General features: G+C 45.8%; 1 protein-coding gene across 1 annotated transcript; it reads right to left on the reverse strand.

Annotated features, from left to right (window-relative positions):
* Positions 1-3,457: 3,457 nt before the first annotated feature.
* On the reverse strand, positions 3,458-20,120 carry LOC140214395 (trehalose transporter 1-like protein). Its single transcript, XM_072285756.1, has 5 exons — positions 19,709-20,120; positions 16,477-16,735; positions 12,318-12,539; positions 6,888-7,091; positions 3,458-4,052 (listed from the first exon to the last, which is right to left on the reverse strand). Exons 1-5 carry the CDS (start codon positions 20,065-20,067, stop codon positions 3,498-3,500), a joined length of 1,599 nt encoding a protein of 532 aa, XP_072141857.1. The 5' UTR covers positions 20,068-20,120; the 3' UTR covers positions 3,458-3,497.
* Positions 20,121-24,082: the final 3,962 nt, after the last annotated feature.

Consider the following 24,082-nt stretch of genomic DNA (forward strand, 5'->3'; position numbering starts at 1 on the left):
CTTTGTAAACCCTCTCCTGCTTGGGCAGCACTGCTGCCTGCAGTATTGCGTAAATAAATAAAATAAAATATCTGCAATAGAAACTGCTTTACAGCTTGCAATAAAAATGTGAGATGGTTCTAACTGTAAAGAACTACAGAGACGAAGAAATCATTGCTGCTGGAATATGCCAGGTGAAGAAAGATTGTGCGGTAACAAAAAAAAAAAAAAACACGCTAATATAGAGGCATTGCTCATGAGAGATGCCCCGTTTCAATTTACACGAGCGCTATAACGTAAAGCTGTTCCAAACTTTTCAATTGCGATTACGCAATAAGCCCTCCGCGATTAGTCAAAAACTTTTTGGACCACTCCCCCTTCGGCTGTCTGTCATGCGACGTCATGAAAACCGCGCTAGCTGCCAATCTCACGCGACGTGTATACACACTGATTATGCATGATTCGACCGAACGAAAGAAAATAATTATTATTGATTGGACGCCGTTTCGCCATTGACCCTCTGCTATTGGTAAGGAGGTTTCAGGCTGCACCCACTTCACCTGTGTGCTACTACACGTCACAAAACTGCGTGAACTTATTGCGTCAAAGTGACTTGTACGCGATACAGATGCATGAATATGCCGAATAAAACTGGCATTTTTTTTTTCTGAATAGCCGGAGGCTGCCCCGTTCCGAAAGGAACATGGATGCCGCCTATTACTCAGGCACTGGCTACTCGCGCCTGGCGGAGACCATGGACTTCTTATCGTATAATAAACCTTTAAGCACGGCAGTATAACGCCATCGACCACTTTCGGCAGGTGTACGACATCGCTCTGGCAACTCCTCCTTGCTGAAGAACTGTTTGTGGCATTTTTCAGTCTGCTGCACGCTGCCGCGACTTTATACAAGCCACCGCAAACTAAGTAAAGGAAAGTGGACCAATCGCAGAAGCCGGTACCTCCCTCTTCATCCGGTTATCTAATTTCAGTGCCCTGCCTCGGCGCCATCGACACCTTCCCCACTTGAGCGTGCTCCTATCCTCTTGTTAGATGAGAAAAACTGTTCAATGTAGGCGATATTATTTGTTTTGAAAGCAAACAAAAGTGACCTCTTATAAACGGGGGGAGCTTGCGTCGCCGCTTGCGTCGCCGCTTACGTAAATTTGACCAGAGGAGATTGTAATAAAAGCATATTGGAATAGTTTTACGTTATAGGGGCCCAGATTTCACCTGGCGTATCAAGCGCTGTGAAAGGAAGTCTGGATACCCTCAGCTCACAAACAAGTATTTCAAATTACGATTCGAATGCTTTTCTTCAGGCAAAAATTTCCGGCTACTAGACGATAAGACAGATCTTGTTTTACCAGTCATTTGAAGGGTCTGGAAGCATACCCTTTGTATTGATCAGTCGCAATATAAGCGTATGCTATTACTCACTTGAAATTAACGTATGTGCTGAAATTTAGCATGTTTTGGGCGTAATGACGTCAAAGGTCGTATGAGACGTCATTCGAAGTACAATAAGGCTACAATCTAGAACAGCATATTCGCCATAAAGCTTCAGCAAATAGTCACTGCAGGTAAGTCTTCCCGAGTACTGAGCTGGCACAAAATAGACTTATTTGGCAATGGTAAGTGTGCCTATGGTTCGTATAAGGCACAACACTTGTTAAAACAAGGTGTTTATTACCGAAAAGGACAATATAGGCGAAGAAATCAGCGTTGCTAAAATCTGCCAGGTGAAGAAAGTTGCATGAAAACGGAAAGTTCTAATCGACTTCAAAACACCACGAAGTTCTTTTCTTCATGATCCCACATGAGTTTCCTGTAAAACGGTTTCCCTTTGCGTTGGAGCCATTTCTTTATCATTTTTTAATGCACATGATTAAAGTCTAAGCAGTACTTGAAGTGTAACCTATCGCACGGAATGTTGAGGAAAGAGTTAAGAAGACTGAAGATATACCTAACATGCTAAAAAAACGCGCGCTCAAATTGACACTATCATACAAAATAGGCGCACTTTCCCCTGAAAGGTGAGGCATCGTCTGCAACAGCAATTAGTCGACAGCTATACGAAGTAAGGATTCTGGATGCTAGTTTTATCGACCGTATAAAGTTCGAGACCTTAGCTTACTAATTGAATTGACAAGCGTGGTTATCAGCGCGCACAACCCAACATGAACACATCCAACTCGATTAGCGCGCACACTCGCTGTCAAAAGGCCGGTGTGAGCAAGAGCGGCAGCTGCAGCGAGCGAATTGACATATGTGCGGCCTATAGCTTCTACGCAAGAGCGGCGAGAAAAGAGCGCGCTCAAAGTTACAAGCCGTCTGCAGATCCCTTTCAAAATACCACCCGCGCGACCGCGGGCGACAGTGCGCACTTGTTGGCGGAGACTAAGCCCCCCCCCCCCCCCCCCCCCCCCCATCCCTCTCTGCGCTGCCTCCCCGCTTTCCCCCACACATGGCGCGCGAAATTGAGCCGTGATCGTCAGTTACATTTGCGCTCAGTCGCGTAAAGTGCAATTGCTGCCGGAGCACAACGCCTCCCTCCCTTCCACCCCTCCCCAGGCCTTTCGGGCGACGGAAGACGGCGCGTTTGCTCTCCTCCGCTTTCTTGCTTCGCGCGCGCCAGATTCAGATGCGATCGTCGGCTTCCCTCTCGTGCTTTCACTCGCACGTACAATACACGACGCGCGGCAACGGTGTTCTCGCCCTTGGACTTTTAACGTTCCACATACTTTCTTAGCAAAAAGTCGTTTTCTGCATTCAAGCACAAAACTAACTGGCATGCCAATACATTTCCAATATATTTTAGTCACTACGTCTAAACTGGTGCCATCCTGAAAATTCTTTCCAAGCGAATCTACTTTGCGAACTCCATGGCGAGAATTTGTAAATTGCAATATGGGTCATAAGGTAATTAGTTATAAAGGTAATTAGTCAAATTTTTATCGACTAGTCGATGATGCATTTCAATTTTTTGTACAAGTAGTGTCCGCCGCCGCTTCGAGTAGACCACCCCACAAACTAGAATGGTGCTATGGGCCGCAGGCCAACCCTAAGAAGTTTGGAAAGTGTTCGCTGAAACTCACTATATATATATATATATATATATTTATGCTCTTGCAAGCTCTCGCACTCCCTCTGTACTCATAGCACGCGACCGTCTTCCCACAATTCACATGTATACAATTTTTTTTTGCAATTTGACACTTTTGATGCTAACGCATTAAAAATAATAATTACACGATTCATTGCCTCGATGCCTCAAGGCCACGTCTGTCAAGGACAGGTCGACTAGGGCTGTTTTTGAGTGAGGTAAATGGCCTGCAGTAGGGCTAGAGCTTCGAGGTGAAAACGAAAGAATTAAAGCTGAGGCTTATGGCTTTTGACAAATGTGAATTGATCAACAACCAGAGATTCGGAAATGTACTATAGAAAACCTGACGAAGTAAAACAGCGCCAAGAAGGTAGACAGAGCGGCGCAGACACAATTTTCAAGAAGAAGTCGCATCAGCGCTTCGATCTTCGCGAACCCCCCGAGCCCTTGGACGATGTCGAGGCCGCGTCATCGCGCGTCTTCCTGTGCGGTTCGAGGAGCAGTTCCTCGAGGGTCTTGTCCTGCGTCTCGGGCATGAAGAACGACATCATGAGGCCGCCCGTGAACGTGAGCGCGCTGAAGAGGAGACCGACGCCGGACAGCTCCAGCGTCTCGTGGAGCCTCTCGAAGAACCAGGTGACGAGGAAGGCGCAGATCCAGCTGAAGGCGGCCACCAGCGCCGAGAAGACGCCGTTGTTTCGCATGGGCACCAGTTCGGCGGATATCAGCCACGTGATCGGGCCGAGGCCGACGGAGAAGCCGATTATGTAGAGCGCGATAAACACGATGGGAAGCCGCCGCGCGATGCCGATCGGCGCGTTCGGGTCGGCCTCGTCCACCTCGACGCCCACTTGATACAGCGTGGCCAGGATCATCATGGAAAAAGCGCACGTGTAGGCGGACACGGTGAGCAGGCGCTTCCGGCTGAACACGCTCATCAGCTTCACGGCGGTGGCGGTGGAAGCGACCTGTGCCGTGCACGCGGGAATAATGCACGCGGGTGAATGACCGATAAAAAGTTGGAAGGCGATTCAACCTTGAGTTGAGGTCGATCAACCAGAATATATTCCTAAGTGATGAGTTGGGAGTGCGAATCGGCTATACGGCTGCGCCCAGCATTTTATCGCGTCATCCCTCCTGTGAGAGCAGGAAGAGGAAGGAGCGTCGGACTGCTTCAACATTTTTTTTTATTGCACTACCCGCGGGATATGCCCATATTTTTAGACTGCACTATCTTAGGGATAGGCTTAGGTGTGATGACGTGTTAATTATTTCAAGTAGCTTCTGTGGTTGTTACATGCCAAAACTACGATCGCATTGCGACGCACGCCGTAATGGGGGAAAAAGCGTTCGCGGCGCAATGGTTAATTTATCGAGCTTCTGTGCTAGAGGTCCTCTCTTAGAATCTGATTGTTGGGCAATTTTACGTAAATGTATCCTCAACATCATGGCCACCAGTGGCCCTAGGGACACGTACCCACATATCTCCTTGCAAATATTGGCCCACATTTTGTGACTGCACAATCTCAGTGATTGGTCCGTGAAGAGGCCTCAAAACATACCCGAAACGTAAAACATTGGGTTCATTCGTTAAGGAAGACGGCGTCCTAAAAAAAAAAAAAAAATTCTCGCCCTCCTTGGCTGCATACATTATGCGCACCAGGACGCCATAGGCTGTGCAATATTATCGGTGGTGGTATTGCGTGGAGCAAAACATTCGCAGGAGGGCGCGAACAAACTGTTTTCGAGAATAAGAAAATTCAATGAAGATGCTATCAACAACTGTGACAACGCGTTAGAAGATAAATAAGGCGCTGACGACAGGGAAAAGACAACCAATTTCCTAGACGCAATAATATGCGCGCCCTTAGCAACGACGGAGTGGCTTTAGCGGTAACATACGTATGTGACACTGAGAATGTTTCGGCTTCGTATCATAATTTTTTCAGTACGGTACCTTTTTTTATTTTTTCATAAGCTTTCCCCAGAGCACTTTGACATTCCTGTGCCTCACACTATAGTGGACACCCTGATGACTATGTGAGTGAGCCCATAATAGTTTTGGCTGTAACCTAACACTGCTACGCTATAGAACTGCTAAATAAGGGTACTGAATTGCTAGAGTACGCTTTTGGAAATTTGTACAAGGCTCCTGCATTCCACGGCGGTCTGGTAAGTTTCTAATTTTGTGGTGGAGTCGCAAGGTCTAACGCTGTAGCTTCTCGTGATGCCCCAGAGTTTGGAAGCGGATACTCAGAGTCAGTTCACAGACTACACTTCTTGTGCGTGCGCGTCAAAGCCCTATCGGCCCAAGCCGCTAGCGCTGCCTGAATCAGCCCAGAGCTTGCATTGCAGCCATAAATTTTGGGAAATTAAGTCACATCCAAAACTCCATGCATGCGCAAATGGTACTTGACAAAATTGGCGAGGGCGCAGGAGTACCGCAATGCATTTTCTTAAAGTGTGGATGAAATTTGCTAGAAAAGTAAATTGTCGGGTTTTACGCACCAAAACCACGATCTGATAATGAAGCACGCCGTAGTGGGCGACTCCGGGTTCATTTTGACCGCCTGAAGTTTTTCAACGTGCGCCTAAATCTAAGCACACAGGTGTTTTTGCATTTTGCCCACATCGAAATGCGGCCGCCGTGGCAAGGATTTTATTCCATGACCTTGTGCTTAGCAACGCAATACCAAAGCCATTAAGCGACCACGCCGGGTGAAATTTGCTAAATTGAGAGTATGTTCAAGTTTAACGATTGCTCACGGTACTTCGGAGAGGGAGCGATAAAATTCACCGACAATTACGACACTCCCCAATGTGAAAATTTAGCGTAGCTGCATACGCGTTTTAATTTCGCGATATATTGGGTGGCGCGGACAATCTTCCTCGCGCGGCAAGTTGCAAATGGGGCGAAGTCTGGTGCCACTGGCTCGCAAATCGGGAGATCGCGAGAACCAGCCCGTGGGTGACGCGTGTGCGCGATTTACAGCAGCCGCCGCAAACAGACTTCCGCTCATGCAGCACTTTGTTTCTAATGGTACCGGTGGCCTCACCGGCGAGCAAACGACGCGCGCTACTCTGGCGCCATCGTGGCCGTCGTCACCGCAAAGCCCATCCATCGCGGCCCTACACTTTTACTCTCACGCTTTCGGCATACACTCCTCCTCCACTTTCCACCTCATGGTTCCACTGCACCCTCCTCCACCGCTTTCCTGCTTGCTCTGTCTTGTCTGTCGCCGTCTTTCATCCGCGCTCCGCGTTCACTCTTTCATCTTTCCCTGTGCTCGTTCGCTCAGTTACGAGGACGCCGAGGGACGACGCCGACGCCAGAAGCTCGCTGCTGAAACGGGTGCCTAACAGCTGCGCTATAAAATGCCGTGACCAAATAGGTGCATCCAAACCAGACCGAAACGGTGATAAACTTTAGCTACATGTTTATATTCACATTGTTTATATTAGCTACATTCTTATATATGCCTGATTGTATATGTAAGAATTTGTGTAAAGACTTGCCATTGCGCATATCACTTAATCGAAGAGTCCTTTTTCTAAAGCTCGACTGGCAGGTCTCGGCTCCACCAAGTTGAGCGCAGCACCTACACTCAACTGAATAAGAGGCTAGGCTTAAGAACTGGCGCGGAGTGTATGCACCTGTATGAAGCACAGTGACCACTGCTGTCGAAAAGCAGGGCTCTCTGAACAGTTGTTGAGGACAGAAACGTTCTGGAATGAGGGGGCAAGTTTTCTAGTTTCGCAGCCGTATCGCAAAAATACCGTTAGCTAAGCAGGCTTCCCCTCACCAGAAATCCGGAGAGGATCACGCTCGTGTCCTGGACGCGTAAGGCGAGGCCTGCCTGGTCGAAGACGGAATGTGAAAAGAAGAGCACGGGGTTGATGCCCGAAAACTGTTGGACGAAGTGAACCTGCATGGCCCCGAGGATGTGCGCTGTAGGCGTGGGCACCTTCGCGTACACGGTCTCCATGTCGGCCCACTCGCGGTCGAGCTGCGGGTTTCACAGTTTTTTTGACAACACCATCCTTTCATTTTTGCGAAGCGAAACTTTCTGTGCGAACTTTCTGCACGTTTGCTCAGCGTATCACTTAAATGTGTTGTCTTACTTCATAGCTTACGCACAAAAGAAAGACAAGGCTTCAAGAAAAGAAAGAAAGAAACAAAGAAACAAAGAAAAAGAAAGAATACAGCCTAACATACGATACAAGGAACATGCTGCTTGCCCTGTTTGTCACGCTGCCTCCTCCAGGAATGTTGCCTGACCAACGTGCTCGGATTCAGAGTTCAGTGGAGATAAAAGATAAGCAATACATGTCGCATTGCGGGACGCTACATCGGTATTCTAGAACAACAGCTCGATGCACTAAGCTAATGACCCATTTATTCAGTATAAAATTTTATCGGCGTCTTTATACTGCAGCAACATTTTAAAGCATATGTCTCCCATAAAATATGACAATAACTTAAAAATATCCTTGTCACAGTTACGCGGAAAAGTTTCCGCGCGAGCTACGCCTCCGTGGCATATTGAAATGTGGACGATTCCAGCATCCCGAACGTATTGCAGTTCCCAGTCTTCATTGTACGTTGCTGGCACTCTTAAACAAGATAAGGAAAAAAAAAACAAATTTTGGTCTTATTTCTGAAGCACTTTCAGTACTCAAATCATTTTGATGGGGCGGACTGATTTAAAGATTGTTTCTTAAATTAAGATCAGACCAACGTTTTCTTTCTGTATCTTGTTTAACAGTGCCGGCCACGTACAGCGAAGACTGGGAACTGCAATATGTACGGGATGCTGGAATCGTCCACATTTCGCGTAACTGTGACAAGGATATTTTAGATTATGGTCATACTTTATGGGAGACATATACTTTTAACAGTTGCTGCAGTATAAATAAGGACACCGATAAAATGTCATATTGATATAATGGGTCAAATATATATATATATATATATATATATATATATATATATATATATATATATATATATATATATATATATATATTGTAATATAAGACGCCAACAAACACTGACACCAAGGACAACATAGGGGGAAATTACTCGTGCTTAATAATGAAACAAAGAGAAAGAAACGATAAATTACTGGGAATGAAAGTGGATGGGAAACGGCGCCGCGGTAGCTCAAATGGTAGACCATCGCACGCGAAATGCGAAGGTTGTGGGATCGTTCCCCGCCTGCGGCAAGTTGTTTTTCCTCCACTTTCATTTCCGCTACTTTATCATATCTTTATTTCATTTATTACGCACAAGTAATTTTGCCTATGTTGTCTTTGGTGTCAATGATTGTTGGCTACTCATCGAGCCCCTTGTTTCGAGCCCCTCGGTTAACCCCGTTTCTTCTCGTTTACATATATCTCCAGGAGGCGGTGCATTGAACACCTTCAAGGTCGCATAAAACTTGCAGCGACTTCAAACAAAGAGCAAAAGAAATGCTCTCATGGCAGCTGGGATCCCTCGCACGCTTTTTGTTAACATAATACCCCTTGTCACCACTGCCTACATTCCATTGGCTATGGCTTTCATCTTTCCTTCCTTGTGGACACGACTGAATGTACACCTGTAGACGTGTGGGTTGTTCACAAACTGCCTATCTAGTTTGCTTTCCTTTGTGTTTTGTTTTTGTTTTTGTAATGTCACTGAATGTACGTGCAACTTTGCAACAACGCTATAGCTCCACTGTATGTTCGCAGAATCTTGCATTCACGGTTGTCTTCGTTGACTTTGAAATGAGCCAATGCACGTTATGGCCCCACTAGCTGTACGCGTGCTTGTCATCGTAAACTATGCTTTATTGTTTAGTGCCACTGTTTGTATACGTGTAAGTTTGAAATGTTTCTATTAACGCTTTCGTTTGTTCTCCCTCACTGCTTTCGTTCTTGACGGAGAAAAATGCATAAATTGAACTCTGTGTGCTTGAAATCGCACTCTGGATGAAGGCCGGAGTCCAGCCGAAACGTCAGTCAAGTCTCGTTATAATTCTTCCTACGTGCTGCAATTTTGAACTATTTCGGTGCCGGATATTGTGGTTCTACTGAGAGCTCCATAAAGAAAGCAACAAAATCCCAATAAAGAAAGGCGTCACTGATATATATATATATATATATATATATATATATATATATATATATATATATATATATATATATATATATATACATATTTCCATTAGGTCGCCGCCGCAGGAAAGAAACGCGCCGACGGAACCACTACCCGACGCGTAGTAGTTCTTTCTGCATACGCATCTTCTCAGCATTGTTCCCTCGAAAAAAAACCAAAAAACATGAAATATCGCCGTCCCGCTCGTGACGTCACTGCAATAGCGTTCCATGGCGCAATCGCGCAAAATGGTACTTTGCATATGGACACAGCTTGCGAAAGGCGTAGTGCAGAAAGACAACCCTTGCTTGAGAATAAAATGGTGACTCGCGCCGTGCACAAATCTAAGCATTGCAAAAGATTGCACGTCGCATAGAATCGCACTAAAAATAAATCGTCCGCATTGGGCTTAACGTTATAGCAAATAAATAAGCACTTCATAAAAGTTTTTCACTAGACTCCAACATATGCGTTGCATCCCCTTTAACTTCAACTTTTCTGTGCAACAAACAAACGAAATATCCTAATAACAAAATATGCATACCCCAAATAGGTATTTATAAGTTACGTAAAGTTCAGTAATCGACGATAAGTGGTCACCACCGTTTCACGTCGGCTTTTCGGCTTTTTTCTCTCGCTTATTGCATTGCGAGACTTGACTCCAGCTGCAAAGGGAGACACATTCACCGCTGTAGCTCAATTGGCAGAGGTGGCTGTGGGTACGGCTTGCGGTCCGGATCAATGCGGATGGTGTGGGCACAGCTTCCAACGGGGCCAAAATTCGTACCTTCTTTCACCTTCGTCTTTATCGTTCTTTCATTTAGAACAATAACTTCATTAATAAAATTGGCCCTCGTGTATATTAATGAATAAAGGATAGGAGTCGTCGTAGTAAAGCTAAACAGGAGATGTAAGTTGACGGCATTGCAAGCCTATGCTTTAACGTCCAATCGTAATGATGAAGAAATACAGCTCTTCTATAATACATTGAATGGACGCCATAAACCTAAAATAGAGGGAAAGACTAAGTCAGATCAGTCCGACAAAGCTGACTTTCACAAGTTTCCATTCGTTAGTTTAGCGGTAACAGGTTTGTTATTAAAGGAAATCGAATTCAAAATGTTTATTCGTATTTGGCTTTTTGTGACTTGGCAAAAGTTCTTTAAACTTGCTAAGTTTAGTGCTTGAATCTTTTAGAATGTAGTGTAGTCCATCTTTGCCGACGAAATGGTGAATAGGCCCGAGCAGACACGCTCTAAGTCCGTGACGTCAATGCGGGATGGTGCGATGGCTTCAAGGTGGTGTCGCTACCCGTAGCTTTTGTTTCTGTATCTTTTCGAGCTTACTCTTGACACGGTGAGATAAGCTGTCTGCATGGGTATTGCAGAAGGTAGATTCAGTAATGCAACGCAAATGCCTTTCTTTAGTGTCACTTTCAGACACTTTATGCTTATTTATTTATTTCATACATACTGCCAGCCTGGATGTCAGGCTTTAGGCAGGAGTGGGGTACATAACAATACAGCATTAGGAATGCAATGTACATTTGGTCGAGCAAGTACGGCATGAGAAGAACCCACATAAGCTACACAAAGCGGAGTACAAACAATATGCCACGACAATGTGAACTATCGTTAGCTATTGGGGAATGCACTTAAGAAAGAAGACACCGTCGAACACTCAACCACATTGGCAGGTAGGTTATTCCACGTGCGAATTGCGCTCGGGAAAAATGAGGCTTTGAACATATTTGTTCTGCACAAGAACTCGCTCACCTTCTTTGAATGGAAAGAACGGGTGTGTCGCTGGGTAATTGAATGAAAATATGCATTTTTATTTATTCCAAGTTGGTTATGGTTAATTAAGTAGAACATTTTTAGTTTTTCCTGGTCTCGTCTTACCTGTAGGGTCTCTAAATTGGCTGTTTGCAAAAGGGCTGATGGAGATTTTTTCCAACTATAACAATTATATATGAACCTGACGCATTTGCGTTGGACATTTTCAAGTTTGGTAATGTTGCACTTTGTGTGTGGATCCCAAACAATTGCTGCATATTCCAGAATTGATCTAATGAAAGTTTTGTACGCGAGCAGTCTAATTTCTGTGGAGGATTTACTAAGGGTTCTTCTTAAATATCCAAATTGTTTCATTGCCTTATTTACGGTCTACGTTATGTGGTCATTCCATTTCAAATCTGATGTAATTATGACTTCTAAGTATTTGTATTTTGTAACCTGAGACAAGGCATTGCTTCATTCTGATTTCGGCTGCGGGAGAGTTGTTTGAACCCCTTCTGTCACGTGGTACGCGTTCGAGTACGCGACCTGTTTTTGCCAGTTCAGTTGTGGAAAAGAGGAGACCCCGAAATTAAAGCACGCACAAATAGAGCCCTTTGTAAACCCAACGTGGCCCTAATTCCTTTCAGCGCGCAGGGTTTCGCTACGCATGACCACTTTATGAAAGGAGCCACCGTGTGCCGTGCTTCGTTAGCAATGGCGTAGCAGTATTTCTTTTTTTCCTTCGTCGCAATGTCTCGCGCCAATAGTTACTTGCGCGTGGGCTGTGAGAGGGTCAGTCAGTCCATTTCACGAATGAACGCGGCCTAAGCGACTACACCATGAATGAAGATTTATTTCCTCCGTGCGTAAAACAACTCGTCAGAAAGTGTATCATCCTACCACGTTGACATTGCTTCGTTGGAGTTTGTAGGACCTTCTAACAAAATTGTGGAAATCAGACGCATTTATTCAAAGAAGTCCGCGACACTTGTGAATGATGGTATCTCCGCCACGACGTCTCAGTTGGGAAGCAAGAGGTCGCGGTTTCGATTCCCTGCACCGGCGGCCCTCATGCCAATGGGAGCAGAATGCAAAACGCTCGTGTACTGCGCCTCGGGTGCTCTCGAAAGAAGCACAGATGGTTATTAAAGTACACCGGGGCCTACATCTACGGCGTTCCTCATAGCCCGCTAGGCAGCTTCGTTAAACCTCACGAGCAAATTAACTGTACCGAATAAATCTGTGTCTGCCTTGAAAATAGGTGCATGGAGTCCATGCTTCAGAGTTTAGTGGGGCTGTAAACCAGCACGGTTTACCTTGGCCGCAGGTCCTCGCAGCTTGCCGAGCACTTCGATGGCTTCGGTCTTGCGGCCCTGCAGCAGAAGCCAACGGGGAGACTCCACCGCAAACTGGCAGGTGGCGACCAGAGGGATGCTCGCGGCCATGCTCAGGAACGCGAGACCATCCCAGTTGAGGTAGCGGCCCATCACGTTCGCGTACAGGATGCCGAGAGTGAGGCACACCTGCAGGATACCGCCCTGCGGAAACCGACGGCCACCGCATGCTCAGACGGCAGCCTTCTCCCCGGACTTAACGAAGATCGCTATCTTCGAGGGGAAACGGAGAAGTGCTCTCTATAGACAATCAAGCAAGCGATTCGAAATAACGTTCCTCTTTCGAACAAGGAGGATAAACTTCAATGACTGGTCTCTCTGGTGATCAAATCCTGTTTTGTGTGTGATACTGTGACTCTTAATTAAGAAAAAAAAAATGAAAACAATAACCTCCAGCACACAAGCCTGATATTGCAACCATTACGCCAGGGACGCATGCGTCGGCAAATGGCACAGAACAACCATACAAGCTGGCTAGCAAGCGGCGTTGAAAAGCTTGGCTCGTTTCGATCTGCAGTAGCCCTACAAGAAACCGACGCCTCATAAACACCGCGGGCCCTAAATGACACCAGCGGCACAACTGAAAATTTAATCAAATAATACACATGTGATGTATTGCGTGTATATAGGTGTTAATACTATCCAGTTTGTCTATAATTCACTGCAAACGACATCATTTCTTCATTTACTATGGTGCTCTTTATTACTAATATCTATAGCTCAAAAACCACACTTCATATGTACGCACACACGGTCCGCGACTTAACCACAGCAAGAATGCTTCGCTTTACGTAGATGTCAACTGGATTTGAGTCTGCCTGTTTTTTACTTTGTGGCAGCTAATGCTCTGAGGCGCTGTGTTGGACTTCACTGTCTTCGGGATCGGTGCACATTTTTCTGTGGGCGTATACCTAAAAAGTGTGTGACGTCAGTCTATAATCATTTCACCATGACGTGTGTTCCAATCCTGGCCAGCACGTAGAAAGCTCACCAAACTGTACCTCAGAATGTAGTGCACGAAATAACTGTAAGAAGTGATTCACTTTTACAACGAGTGTGCTACTAGCACTCCACATTGCGGTACGTCATTCTCTTGGTGAATGATTTAGATGAAGCGGTACCAACTCTTGTGTGGAATGTGCGGTCAGGCAGGTAGCTTTCGAATACATCTGTCATGTTGCCGTGGACACCCAGTGCGAATAGATCTCGGAGAACGCTGAAATGCCATGTTGGGCCGTGCACTTTCACAACATCCAAATATGCAGATAAGAATCATTGTGTATTTATATAAGTGTCCATATTTGCTTCAATGAGCAGTAGATGCTCAGTTGATGTCCTCCCTGAAACAACCCTCGTATGTGTCGAGCAGTTCATTGCGCCCCAGAAAGTTCAGCAGGGGTGGGATTTGCCATATTCTCGAACAATCTGCAAAGACAGTTCGTCAACACTTTCGGCCGATAACTTCTGACTAAGGACGGGTCCTTGCCCTCTTTGAGTACTGGGATTATAATAGCCTCTTTCCAAGCAGATGGAATATACCCTGCCAATCATGCGGCGCTGAAAAAAAGAAAGGAACTATTTCAGCGCGTTAGTGCTTTATTATTTCATAAATTATACGATCAGTTCCTGAGAAAGAGTAGTTTCAGCAGTTCAGAGATGCCTGGAGCTCTGCTAAGTTTAATTAGAGGCGGGAAGGAGGGGGGGGGGGGGGTGTATGACTAATTTGGTTAGCATTTACGTTAAAAACGCTGTCGTTCTACTCGTTCTTTGTACCTAAGGAACGATTCAGAATAGCGTGAACTGGAGATAGACTGATAATGCGCATCCGGAAAATCTCCCTGGTCTTCTAGGTTATCTCCCTTAGTATTTATTGAATGGGTTTGGCTGTCGGCTTTGAATAGTATTTACTCTATTCCAAACTCTTCGCTCATCTGTGTAAGGATATATACATTTGCCACATTTATCTTCTAGTTTGTAGACGCTTCCGTCTTCCTTGAGACTTTACACGCTTGAATTTACTGAAGTTTTCCGCAGTTGGAGATTCGCGAAGGAGTTCCCACGCCCTGTTTCACTTCCTGCATGTTTTCATACACTCTGCAATCCCCCACGGATCGACTCATTTGACAGCCAGTTCATTTGTTAGTGGTTTGCATTCAGATACAGCATCAATTACAAAAGCGGTTAAGTATACAGCAGTAACACCTAAGCGTAGAGTTCAGAAGTCATCTCGTGACAAATGCGTCTTAAACAGATCTGGACATGACCTGTATTTAGTGTTTCTGGTAGTGTACTTCAGCCGAAGGTTGGTATTATGTGCATTGTTGGTGTCTCGATGCTGTCCCGTCTGATTTTGATACGCTGCAAATTGATCCCATTCTCGTCCTTCCATAATTTAGAAGTTCTGTTCCCATCAAATTCATTAAGTAGTCCTCGGAAATTACACCCTTGACAGTGTTCATGGTTCGGTGCTTGCTTACAGAGATAAGGTTGACCCAAAATACAGCAAGGTTCGATAGTTTGTCATACTGCACCTTGTGGCGGCTTCAATTTGTAGGTATCTACTGGCCATGTCGGTAGCATTACAGCCACTTCCGATAGCCTCTGCGAGAGACATCGAAACAAAGAAAGGCGAAGTTGTTCTAACTTTCTTATTGGCTTCTTTCACTGCGTATAATGAGGATTTTCGGCAATGTGTCGTAGCTCTTCAGGAAGAACTGATAAGTAGCATCGACGAGCCCCCATTTCAGGGACGAGCCCTTGAGGAAATATTCGAGGATCTCATGAAATGTAGTGTTTCGCGAGCATACCAGTCATATGCCACCGAGCCCAACTAGGGGACACAGTAGGGCTTGTGGCGAAGCAAGTGCTACTATTCCAACTGCACATTATCGCTATAACCATATCGTTATAAGGAAAGTCGGTTACAGCAGACCAGATTAACCCAGCCGGCCGGGGAAGATGGAGACAAGTGCGAGAAAAGGGGTCGAAAGGCCAGATTGTAGAAAGAGGATAGGAAATTGGAAGCTAGGAGAAAAGATGGAAAAAGGCGACCGGCCAATTTACAACGAGTGGGACAGGCCGTAGGTGCAGTCTACGTGAAGAGGAGGCCAATCAGGTGTGCTTCCTCCGCCTAGTGGCCATAAAGTTTCGTATACCAGGCATCTGCTCAATACCCAGGATCCCACCTTGCCCGCAAACGGCTAGGCCACGTAGTGCAACACACTGGAGGGTCCAGCCCCCATGTGCTCATGTCCGTGGCGTCTTAACCCACGAAACGCCTGCTTGCGCAGACACCCCTGCGGGAACACTTGCGGTCATCCAGATCTTGTAAAATTCGTTATTGTGTCGTAAAAGATCTATTGTTCGGTTTAAAGGTACGTCCACACTTAGCGTCAAAAACGCGCACGCCATCCCGCCGCGAGAACCGGCGAGCAGCAACCTTTACCTTTGGAAAACGAATGGGTCTTGCAGCTATGTTTCGTGGCAGGCCGCTTGACGCTGATTGGGGAGGCCAATGAGGCGTGCCCGATTTATTCGCGTGGGTAAACGGTGCAAGGAAATATGCTTCCCTCTCTCTGAACACAAGCTCAGTGAATCCAGCTGACAGCGAATCATTTGCCTGCCACGGCGGCAAAGACGCCAGCAAGCGGGGCTATGCCAATGCGGGCGGATTCGCCCACCTGCGGCATGCTGCGCGCGATTTTTCCTGCTAGAGTGAATGTCCACACTTAGCGGGAAAAGCGAGTGCGTCAGAACGCGCCAGCACTGGCACGGCCACTCTTGCGGGTGGCTTTGCCGCCGCTGAAAGCAAGCGATTCGCCCTCAGCTGCAATCACTGCGTCTGGGATCAGAAATGATGATTGGGGAGGTGGGGTTGTAGTTCCTCGCAGCGCTGGACCAGGTGATTGAATGGGCCGTTGATCATTGGTCTTCACGATCGGTGGCCAGCGGCATGCCGCAAAATGTAGCTGCAAGACCCATCTGTTCCGCAGCAGGAAAAAGTTGCTGCTTGCCGGTTCTCGCGGCGCTCGCTTCTGTCGCTAGTGTGGACGTACCTTACGCGGGCGAAGCGTTGACGTACCGCGGTTCCGCGCTGTTCGGGCACCGTGATCTCGGCCAAAAAGGACGGCGAGCAGAGCGACACCATGCCAGTGGCGACGCCTGTCAGGAACCGGCCGAAGAGCACCAGGTAGTCGTTGCGCGCCACCGAGATGATGCCGTAGCCCGCGAAGTAGCCCAGCGCGCTGGCGAGGAGCGCGAAGCGGCGGCCCATGGACTGGCCCACCAGGGCGGCGATGACGCAGCCCGTCGTGGCACCGACGTGCAGAAGCGTCACGAACCTACGTTGTACGTGTATTGAAAACTGTGTGTGTTGTGAGGCGGGATATGAACGAGGCACAAGATGGACCCAGGGAGCTGTTGGCTATAGATGCATAGGAACGGACAAATGGCTTTGCCCAGCAACCACTGCACTGTAGTTCATGAGGTGCTTTTTTGAATTAAAAAGAAAACGAAAGTTCGAATGAAATGATTTTAATAAGCAGATCTTTTCTTTCAGCCGGCTGTTTCTTGTATTTTCTTTTTTACAAGAATTCCGTGCGGCCACTACGCTTTGTCATTTTTGCAGCCAAAGGCACAGCACCTCTCGGGGGGCCAGCTAACACACAGTGCGCGAGTCCCGCGTACCTTGGAGTCAGCGTGTCAGCATGACAACGGCTGCGGCGACGGAGCTACGAGCCTGCGCGTAATTGCTATTACACCAGAATGAACCTAATGTGGCCTCAGGAGGCTAGTTGCGGCCCTCACGCACACGTTTCGTTACTACACGACGTCAGTTTCCACCGCCGCAGCCGCACTAACTGTTACCCGACCTCCAAAGTGCAGCCATCGTGCAGCCAATGTCCACCGTGACGCGAGAAAAAAAATGTGGATCATTCAGTTGCTTACTAAGGAACCTAAATCGCCTGCTTAAAAATTATTGTAGGTGTTCGAAACAATATCAGCAACGAGAACATTGAAACACAGAAGCATAACTGATCGCTTGTGCATTCACCTAAAGGACACATCTTGGAAAGATGAGAACGTTACGCGGGATCATCCGCAACACTCACATCCAACTGATTCCGTTCGCGCATCGTCAATAGAGAAAGAAAATAAAAGAGAGAACAATGGTGATTTAGCAATAAATGCAAGAGAAATGCGTTTGAATTACATCGTGCATCTTCGAGGTCCCGGATCTATGATATAAGCAACGTTCGCCAAATTGCAAAGTGTTCAAGAGCTAATCGACAAACGGCCTTGCCTATTGAGGGAGCAAAGTGAAATTGACGGTCGTATGGCGTAGACGACCGTCAGTTTCACTACTATGTCTCCCTATATATATATACTCCCCAAAGCTGTTTAGCATATGATCATTTCTGATTACTTGGTAAATAAGCTGAAGTTGTAGTTTATCCACTGTAATGAAATATACGCAAGGAAACTTTTATTTCTTAGTCAGTGATTACTGCGTTTTCAAGTACAGTCGAGGCTCCGACACATATTGCATCCCATTTACATTCGATATCGACCACGCCTTCTCACGCTGGCCGTCACCGCGGCGCGATAACCATCAAGGATCTCAGTTTAATGACATGGCCCTAAATAGAGGAGCGTTATGGTAAGACACACCAGGGTGGAACCTGTTTCTTTGTTTCCGCAAACTCGAACAGAATGCGATGAGAAATACGTTCCTACAACCGCTTAATCTCCGAGGCCATTATAAGTGTTTACTACTCAAAATATATTTATACCGTTCGAGCAGGTTTCAATTGCATCCATATTTTATTCCTTTTCTCATTCCCTCAAATGTGCGTAAAATGCGCATGCACAACAAACATTCAAAATTGGCTTTAATTTATTATGATGAACTACCCTATATATACTCAATTCGACACTTAGCAGGCAAGGCTGTAGAAGCTGTGCAGGTAGTCCAAACAGAAAATTATTACACGCGCGTTTTGCAGTGTATTTGGTATTGATATGCGACGCATTTTGAGGAAGAGTTGCTGCATATACTACGTCTAGAAGTTGTGAAGGTAATCTATGTAAGGTTAAAGGAACACTAAAGAATAAATTATTTCAGTCGTGCTAGTAACGGAGCCTTACAAATACCAAGCAAGCGACGCTTACCGTTAAATGAGGCTTCGTACGCTTGAATAGACGCGAAAATAAAAGTGCAGCGGTGGCGCTGCTGTGAAGTTTCCACATCAGCCCTCTGTGACGTCACGCTAACGTGCGAACGCTGCGGTTGCGGCGCGAAATTCCCAAAAATTAAGCATTGAGCTTCAACTTCTCAACTAATGTTCAAGCAAGTATTGTTGAATTAACGAAAATAGTGGCTTAAAGGATACCGTGGCAGTTCAAAGAGATTTAACGTTTCTCTTTAGTGTCTCTTTAATGCCGGCCTTATCTGTGCCCCTCTGTGCTTCCAGTATGGGAGGTATATACTACGTTTTGGTCATGACCCCGAACGGCGCCCTGTAGCCACTGTTCGCATAACGTGTCCTCCAATCGTTGGTTCGTAATACTTGATTTCCGACACCTTATAATAATTAATAAAGCCATATCTTGCCTCATAAAGGTAAGGCATTGAATGTTAGTTCGAATTACATGACGCATACCTATATATGTTTTTTTGTAATATGTGCTGCCGTATTTTTTTTTTTCTGTCGCGAATGCGAACAGTGTGCCAACTGCAGGCTGATATATTGTTTACACTATCGTTATGTCACGTGGCAACGTGAGCAGAAAAAAAAAATAATATCTCTAGTATTCATATGATTGTCTGCTATGTATGAAACGGAATGAATAAGTAAGATTAATATGCAGAAGGCTAAGGTAAGAAAGCAAACGCGCATAGCTGATATCCTGCTAGAGGTTAAAAGGAAGGAACGCGGTTAGGCAGGCCGTGTAATGCGCACGAGAGATAACCTGTGGTATGTTAAATTACAGAGTAGGTGCCGCGAGAATTAAAGCCTAGTCAAGGACGGCATAAAACTACCGGTTGTGCGGTTGAAATCACGGAAACATGCAGGCTTAGAATGGTGTCAGCTGGCGCAAGACCGGACAGTTGGAAACCGACGGGAGAGGTGCTCGCCCCGCAGTGGTGATAAAATAGGCTGATCGTGACAACGATGGTAATCATGGCTGTTCACCATCAAATGGCTTCTCCAAGAAGCAGGCACCGCGGTTAATTTTTTCCCAAGCTGCCGCGTCAACCCTGTCAACCTACTCGCCCGGCATGCGTGAGGCTAATGTGTGCGCGTGCTCACCAGACGCCATGTTCCTCGGTGTCGAACTTGTGATCGGTGGTGCCGCTGGTCAGGCTGGTCAACGCCGCCGTCGTGTAACCAATGGTGGTGCCCACGCACAACGACCCGGCCCAGGTGCTGCTGAGCGTCATCAGCATGGGCCCCGTGAGCTCGACCTTGTTTTCTGCCGCAAGCTCGGCGATGTTCCAGGGCATCTTCGCGACGTGGGCGGTTCTATGTCGTCGTTGAAATCGCAGGTGTACAGCCTCGCTATTGGACCCGCTGTGCGTGCTCGTGGAGGCCAGAGGATGCCGTTCTGCTTCTTTGTCTTCTTCTGGAGGATCTATGGCACGCGCCCACCCACGGTGGCATGTGGGCATCCAGCACTCGCCGGGGGGCGCCACTACACACTCAGTCTCCTTTGTTTTTGACGCTTTATGGCAAGGACAATGAAATTCGAGTGGAAAACAGTGAATTAGGGCTTGATCCATCCTACACGCCTAGTGGACGAATGGTGCAACTGACTCTCCCTGGACTGACGTCCTGGATTGATGTATGCCGACGACATAGCGCTACTAGCAGACAATGGAATGGGTTTGCAGACACTTGCAAATTGTATGTGTCAACGCAGCGACAAGTGTAGGTCTTACGTTTAGCGCAGTAAAATCGGGAATTGTGGTCTTTAATGAACAGAGGATCAATTACGTGGTGACAATACAACGGCAAGTCATTCCAACAGTCAAGCAATGTAAATACCTTGGCGTGTACATAAACGAATGATGAACCTACTGAAGCACCCAGCAAGACAATCTGAATATACAGGGAAACTGTACGCAGCAATAATGAAGCATACAGTACTTTGGGGCCAAACCAAGTACGATGCGGTGCGTGGAATCTGGAAAGGAGCAATGGTGCCAACGCTAACGTTCGAAAATGCTATCCCGCGCTCAAAATAGAATATCTTGTCGGGGATGGGAGTTAAGCAAATATCGATAGGCCGGACGGCTTTCGGAGCCAACGGTAATATCAATCAGGCTAGGGGACCATTTGTACCCTCCCTGTTTCAATGTGGATGATAATAAACTTCATCATCAGAAGTGGCATCATTATCATCAGCAATCGATATTATAACTAAAAGGTTTACAACATTGGTTAAATAAGGTCTTGGAAGGGAAGGAACCGCAATCGTTACATGCAAAGGTAATTTTACAATATAGAGATAAACGTTTTATTAAAGAAATACATAAAGAACTTCACTGCATTAAATGTACTAGAACGCGATTAGCCCAAGCAGGCTGACTATTTGTGACCGCCTCATTTCCAAAAGGATGTCAGCAGAAAAATATTATTATAATCACTTTCTAAATGTTATCAAATTGTAGATATACATCGAGTGCCCTTTCTTGTAGAATTAACGGAAGCTTTAAATGTAGCCTGTAGCGGATGCCACAGTACTACTTGTTCAGCTTGATTTCAATTGAGAAGTATTCGTTACTTGAACAAGAAATTCAAACAAGAAATGAACAGTCAGCATTTGAAACAAGCACTAGTTTGGAGATGCGATGCCTCAAGCTTGCGGTAAAATGCACGGTTGTCCTACTTAGTTCTTTAACGAAACGACTTTGTAAGCACTGTAGAAGAAATTTAACCTGGACAATACCGCAAATCACTTGCGTCCGCACAACTACCAGATGACTGGAAAACAGCGAAGGTGATTCCTATACATAAATCTGGCGACAGCAACGAACCATCTAACTACAGGCCAATCTCACTTACCAGCACATCTTGTAAAATATTGGAACATATTTTCTTCAAACAAATCACTATATTTGTCGAGCAGGAACATATATTAATACCTCAACAACACGGCTTTAGAAGTGGCCTCTCAACGGTCACACAACTAACCGAAGTAGTGCATGACCTTGAGCTCAACCTAAACAACCGAAGCCAGACACACATGATCCTCCTCGACTTCAGTAAAGCATTTGATTGTGTAAGCCATGTAAAATTAGTTGCGAAACTAGAGGCTACAATCGGGGACGGTCAAATTACTGCATGGATAAAGAGCTTCTTATCGCATCGAACACAGGACGTTATTGTAGATAGCACCCCTTCCAGGTCTGTAGCTGTCACCTCCTGTGTTCCCCAAGGGTCCAGTACTGGGCCCATTGCCATTTTTGATCTTTATCAACGACATTTCTGCCAACATTGAATGTGACATTAAGCTCTTCGCGGATGATTGTATTCTTTATAAAGAAATTGTCAGTTACGCAGACCACTTATTATTAAACAGAGCACTCGATTTGGTGTCCAATTGGTGTAAAGAATGGCAAATGTCAATTAACACCAGTAAATCTGTATGCATGTCCTTTACAACAAAAAAAGCCTTCGGAATTTACTTACGCCCTCGGTTGCACTTGCCTGAACAAAGTAAATAACCACAAATACCTAGGTTTGAAATTCTCTTCTGACCTTTCATGGAACTTACATATTGATAATATTACCTCAGTCGTATTACGCAAGCTTTTTTTTCTTAGACGATGTTTACGCCTTGCGCCGAAGCACACCAAACTACTAGCCTACACAAGTTTTGTTCGCCCTATCTTACAATACGCGAACATGGTCTGGTTCCCGCACACATCAACTAACATATCAAAACTAGAAAAGGTGCAAAGAAAAGCTGTGAGGTCCATTTTTAGCAAATACAGGCCCTATGACTCCCCAACAAACCTCTTAGCTAACGCAGGTCTTAATCCACTATCTGTTAGGGCGAGAAAAGCCCGCTTAAAATTTATCTACCAACTAATGCATGAAACTTATAAGATAGACCGAGCTAAGTACATTACTTTGTCTACATCACGTCTATCGAGAAAAAAATCATCCATTTACACTAAACCAGTACGGTGTTCGCAATGACACGTTCAAGTTTTCACTTTTCCCACGTGCGATCAAGGAATGGAATCTCCTCCACTCAGACATAGTTTTCTCTCCGTCACTTTCATCATTTATCAACCTACTAGACACATTCAACAGAGACGACGCCACTTAACGCATCCACATATACTAAACTGTAATACTTACTTGTAACCCCCAAAGTTGCCGCTTCTGCGCGGTTATGTTAGCTTTATACCTTCTGCAATCTTACATGGGTCATTTATCGCTAATATTTATATAAATTCTAGTAATACCATATTGTTATACCAACTATATTATTCTATTGTTATGGCCATATTGTTGTACCAACCAAAAGTATTGTACTTCACATCGTCATTGGTGCTTTCTACAGTAGTTAAGAGAGCTTTTCCTCTTTCTTTTCTTGCTTTTACTGTACCATGTATAATGACCTGTTTGTTTCTTTTTGTAAAACTGTGCCCTCCCCTGCTTTGGTGTCACTGAGACTAGCAGTATTGCAAATAAAATAAAATAAAAAAATAAAATAGGCACTCCAGGCACATTTACACCATAGCCGCAATGATTCGTATGAAGTTCAATGGCGATAACATCGCGACTGCACGTGTTTGAAAAATGGGTGCGAATGAAATTGGTGCGCACGCGAGAACGAACCGCGTTCGCCGGCTCACCCTCGCACGCTTTCACTCGCATTACAGAATACGGCGCGGGGCGAACATTTTATCGCCCTTAGACGTTATACGGAACCTCACGGCGACGGCGACGACGACGGCAGAAATGCGCCTCGAGTGTCCATATAGTTGCTGTCGCAATAAAAGGCACACTTGCCCTCCACCCAAGAATAGAACGAAACCACAAAGAAAGCCCTTACTGTTCTTTTTTTTTTTTCAGAAGAACGCTCCGCAGTTTACACAGCGTTGCGGATGAATACCTCAGAATAAACTGGGGAGACCTGACGACGGCTTTCCCTATGTGTGTTTGAAATTTGCTCATGTCATAGCCCCACCTAATACTAGGGCGCCCTTTACTACGAACCCACTCCGTTAAGACACATTGTCAATAAAATAAATCGTCGCTGATCATGTCTACACGCATTACACTGCATAACTTGCCCAACCTTATTATTTCTGCTAGGATAAAGTGAAAGATCAACCAGCCGCGTTTTATCGCGAATACGTGTTGCTCCGATCACGTTTCTTGACTTTCAGTGGTCTCGTTGCGTGGTCGTTAAGTTCCCGATGTTCTCTACCTTGAAGAGTAGCAAATGATGTCTTCATCATCGTTTATGCTCAAGTTTTCGACGGCGACGAGGAGTAGAGATACAGCGTGGGGCTCCTTTATAGGGAAATATCGTTAAAACGAAATGCCACGTGATAATCGCCACCCGTTTATATATGTTGTATAAGGCCCGCTTATATATGTTGCCGTAATCACTGTTCCTGCTTCGGCCGCTGGCCTGCATCGCACCCGCAGCAAGGCGTCTCG

The sequence above is a fragment of the Dermacentor andersoni genome, unplaced genomic scaffold (assembly GCF_023375885.2).
Source record: "Dermacentor andersoni unplaced genomic scaffold, qqDerAnde1_hic_scaffold ctg00000041.1, whole genome shotgun sequence".
Classification (NCBI taxonomy): Eukaryota; Metazoa; Arthropoda; class Arachnida; order Ixodida; family Ixodidae; genus Dermacentor; species Dermacentor andersoni.

Coding starts and splice junctions, on each gene's coding strand:
- LOC140214395 (XM_072285756.1), bottom strand. CDS start 20,067: ATGCCCACATGCCACCGTGGGTGGGCGCGTGCCATAGATCCTCCAGAA. Junction 12,540..16,476: donor CCGAACAGCGCGGAACCGCG/GTACGTCAACGC, acceptor CGGTTTCCGCAG/GGCGGTATCCTGCAGGTGTG. Junction 4,053..6,887: donor TGATCCTCTCCGGATTTCTG/GTGAGGGGAAGC, acceptor TGCACGGCACAG/GTCGCTTCCACCGCCACCGC.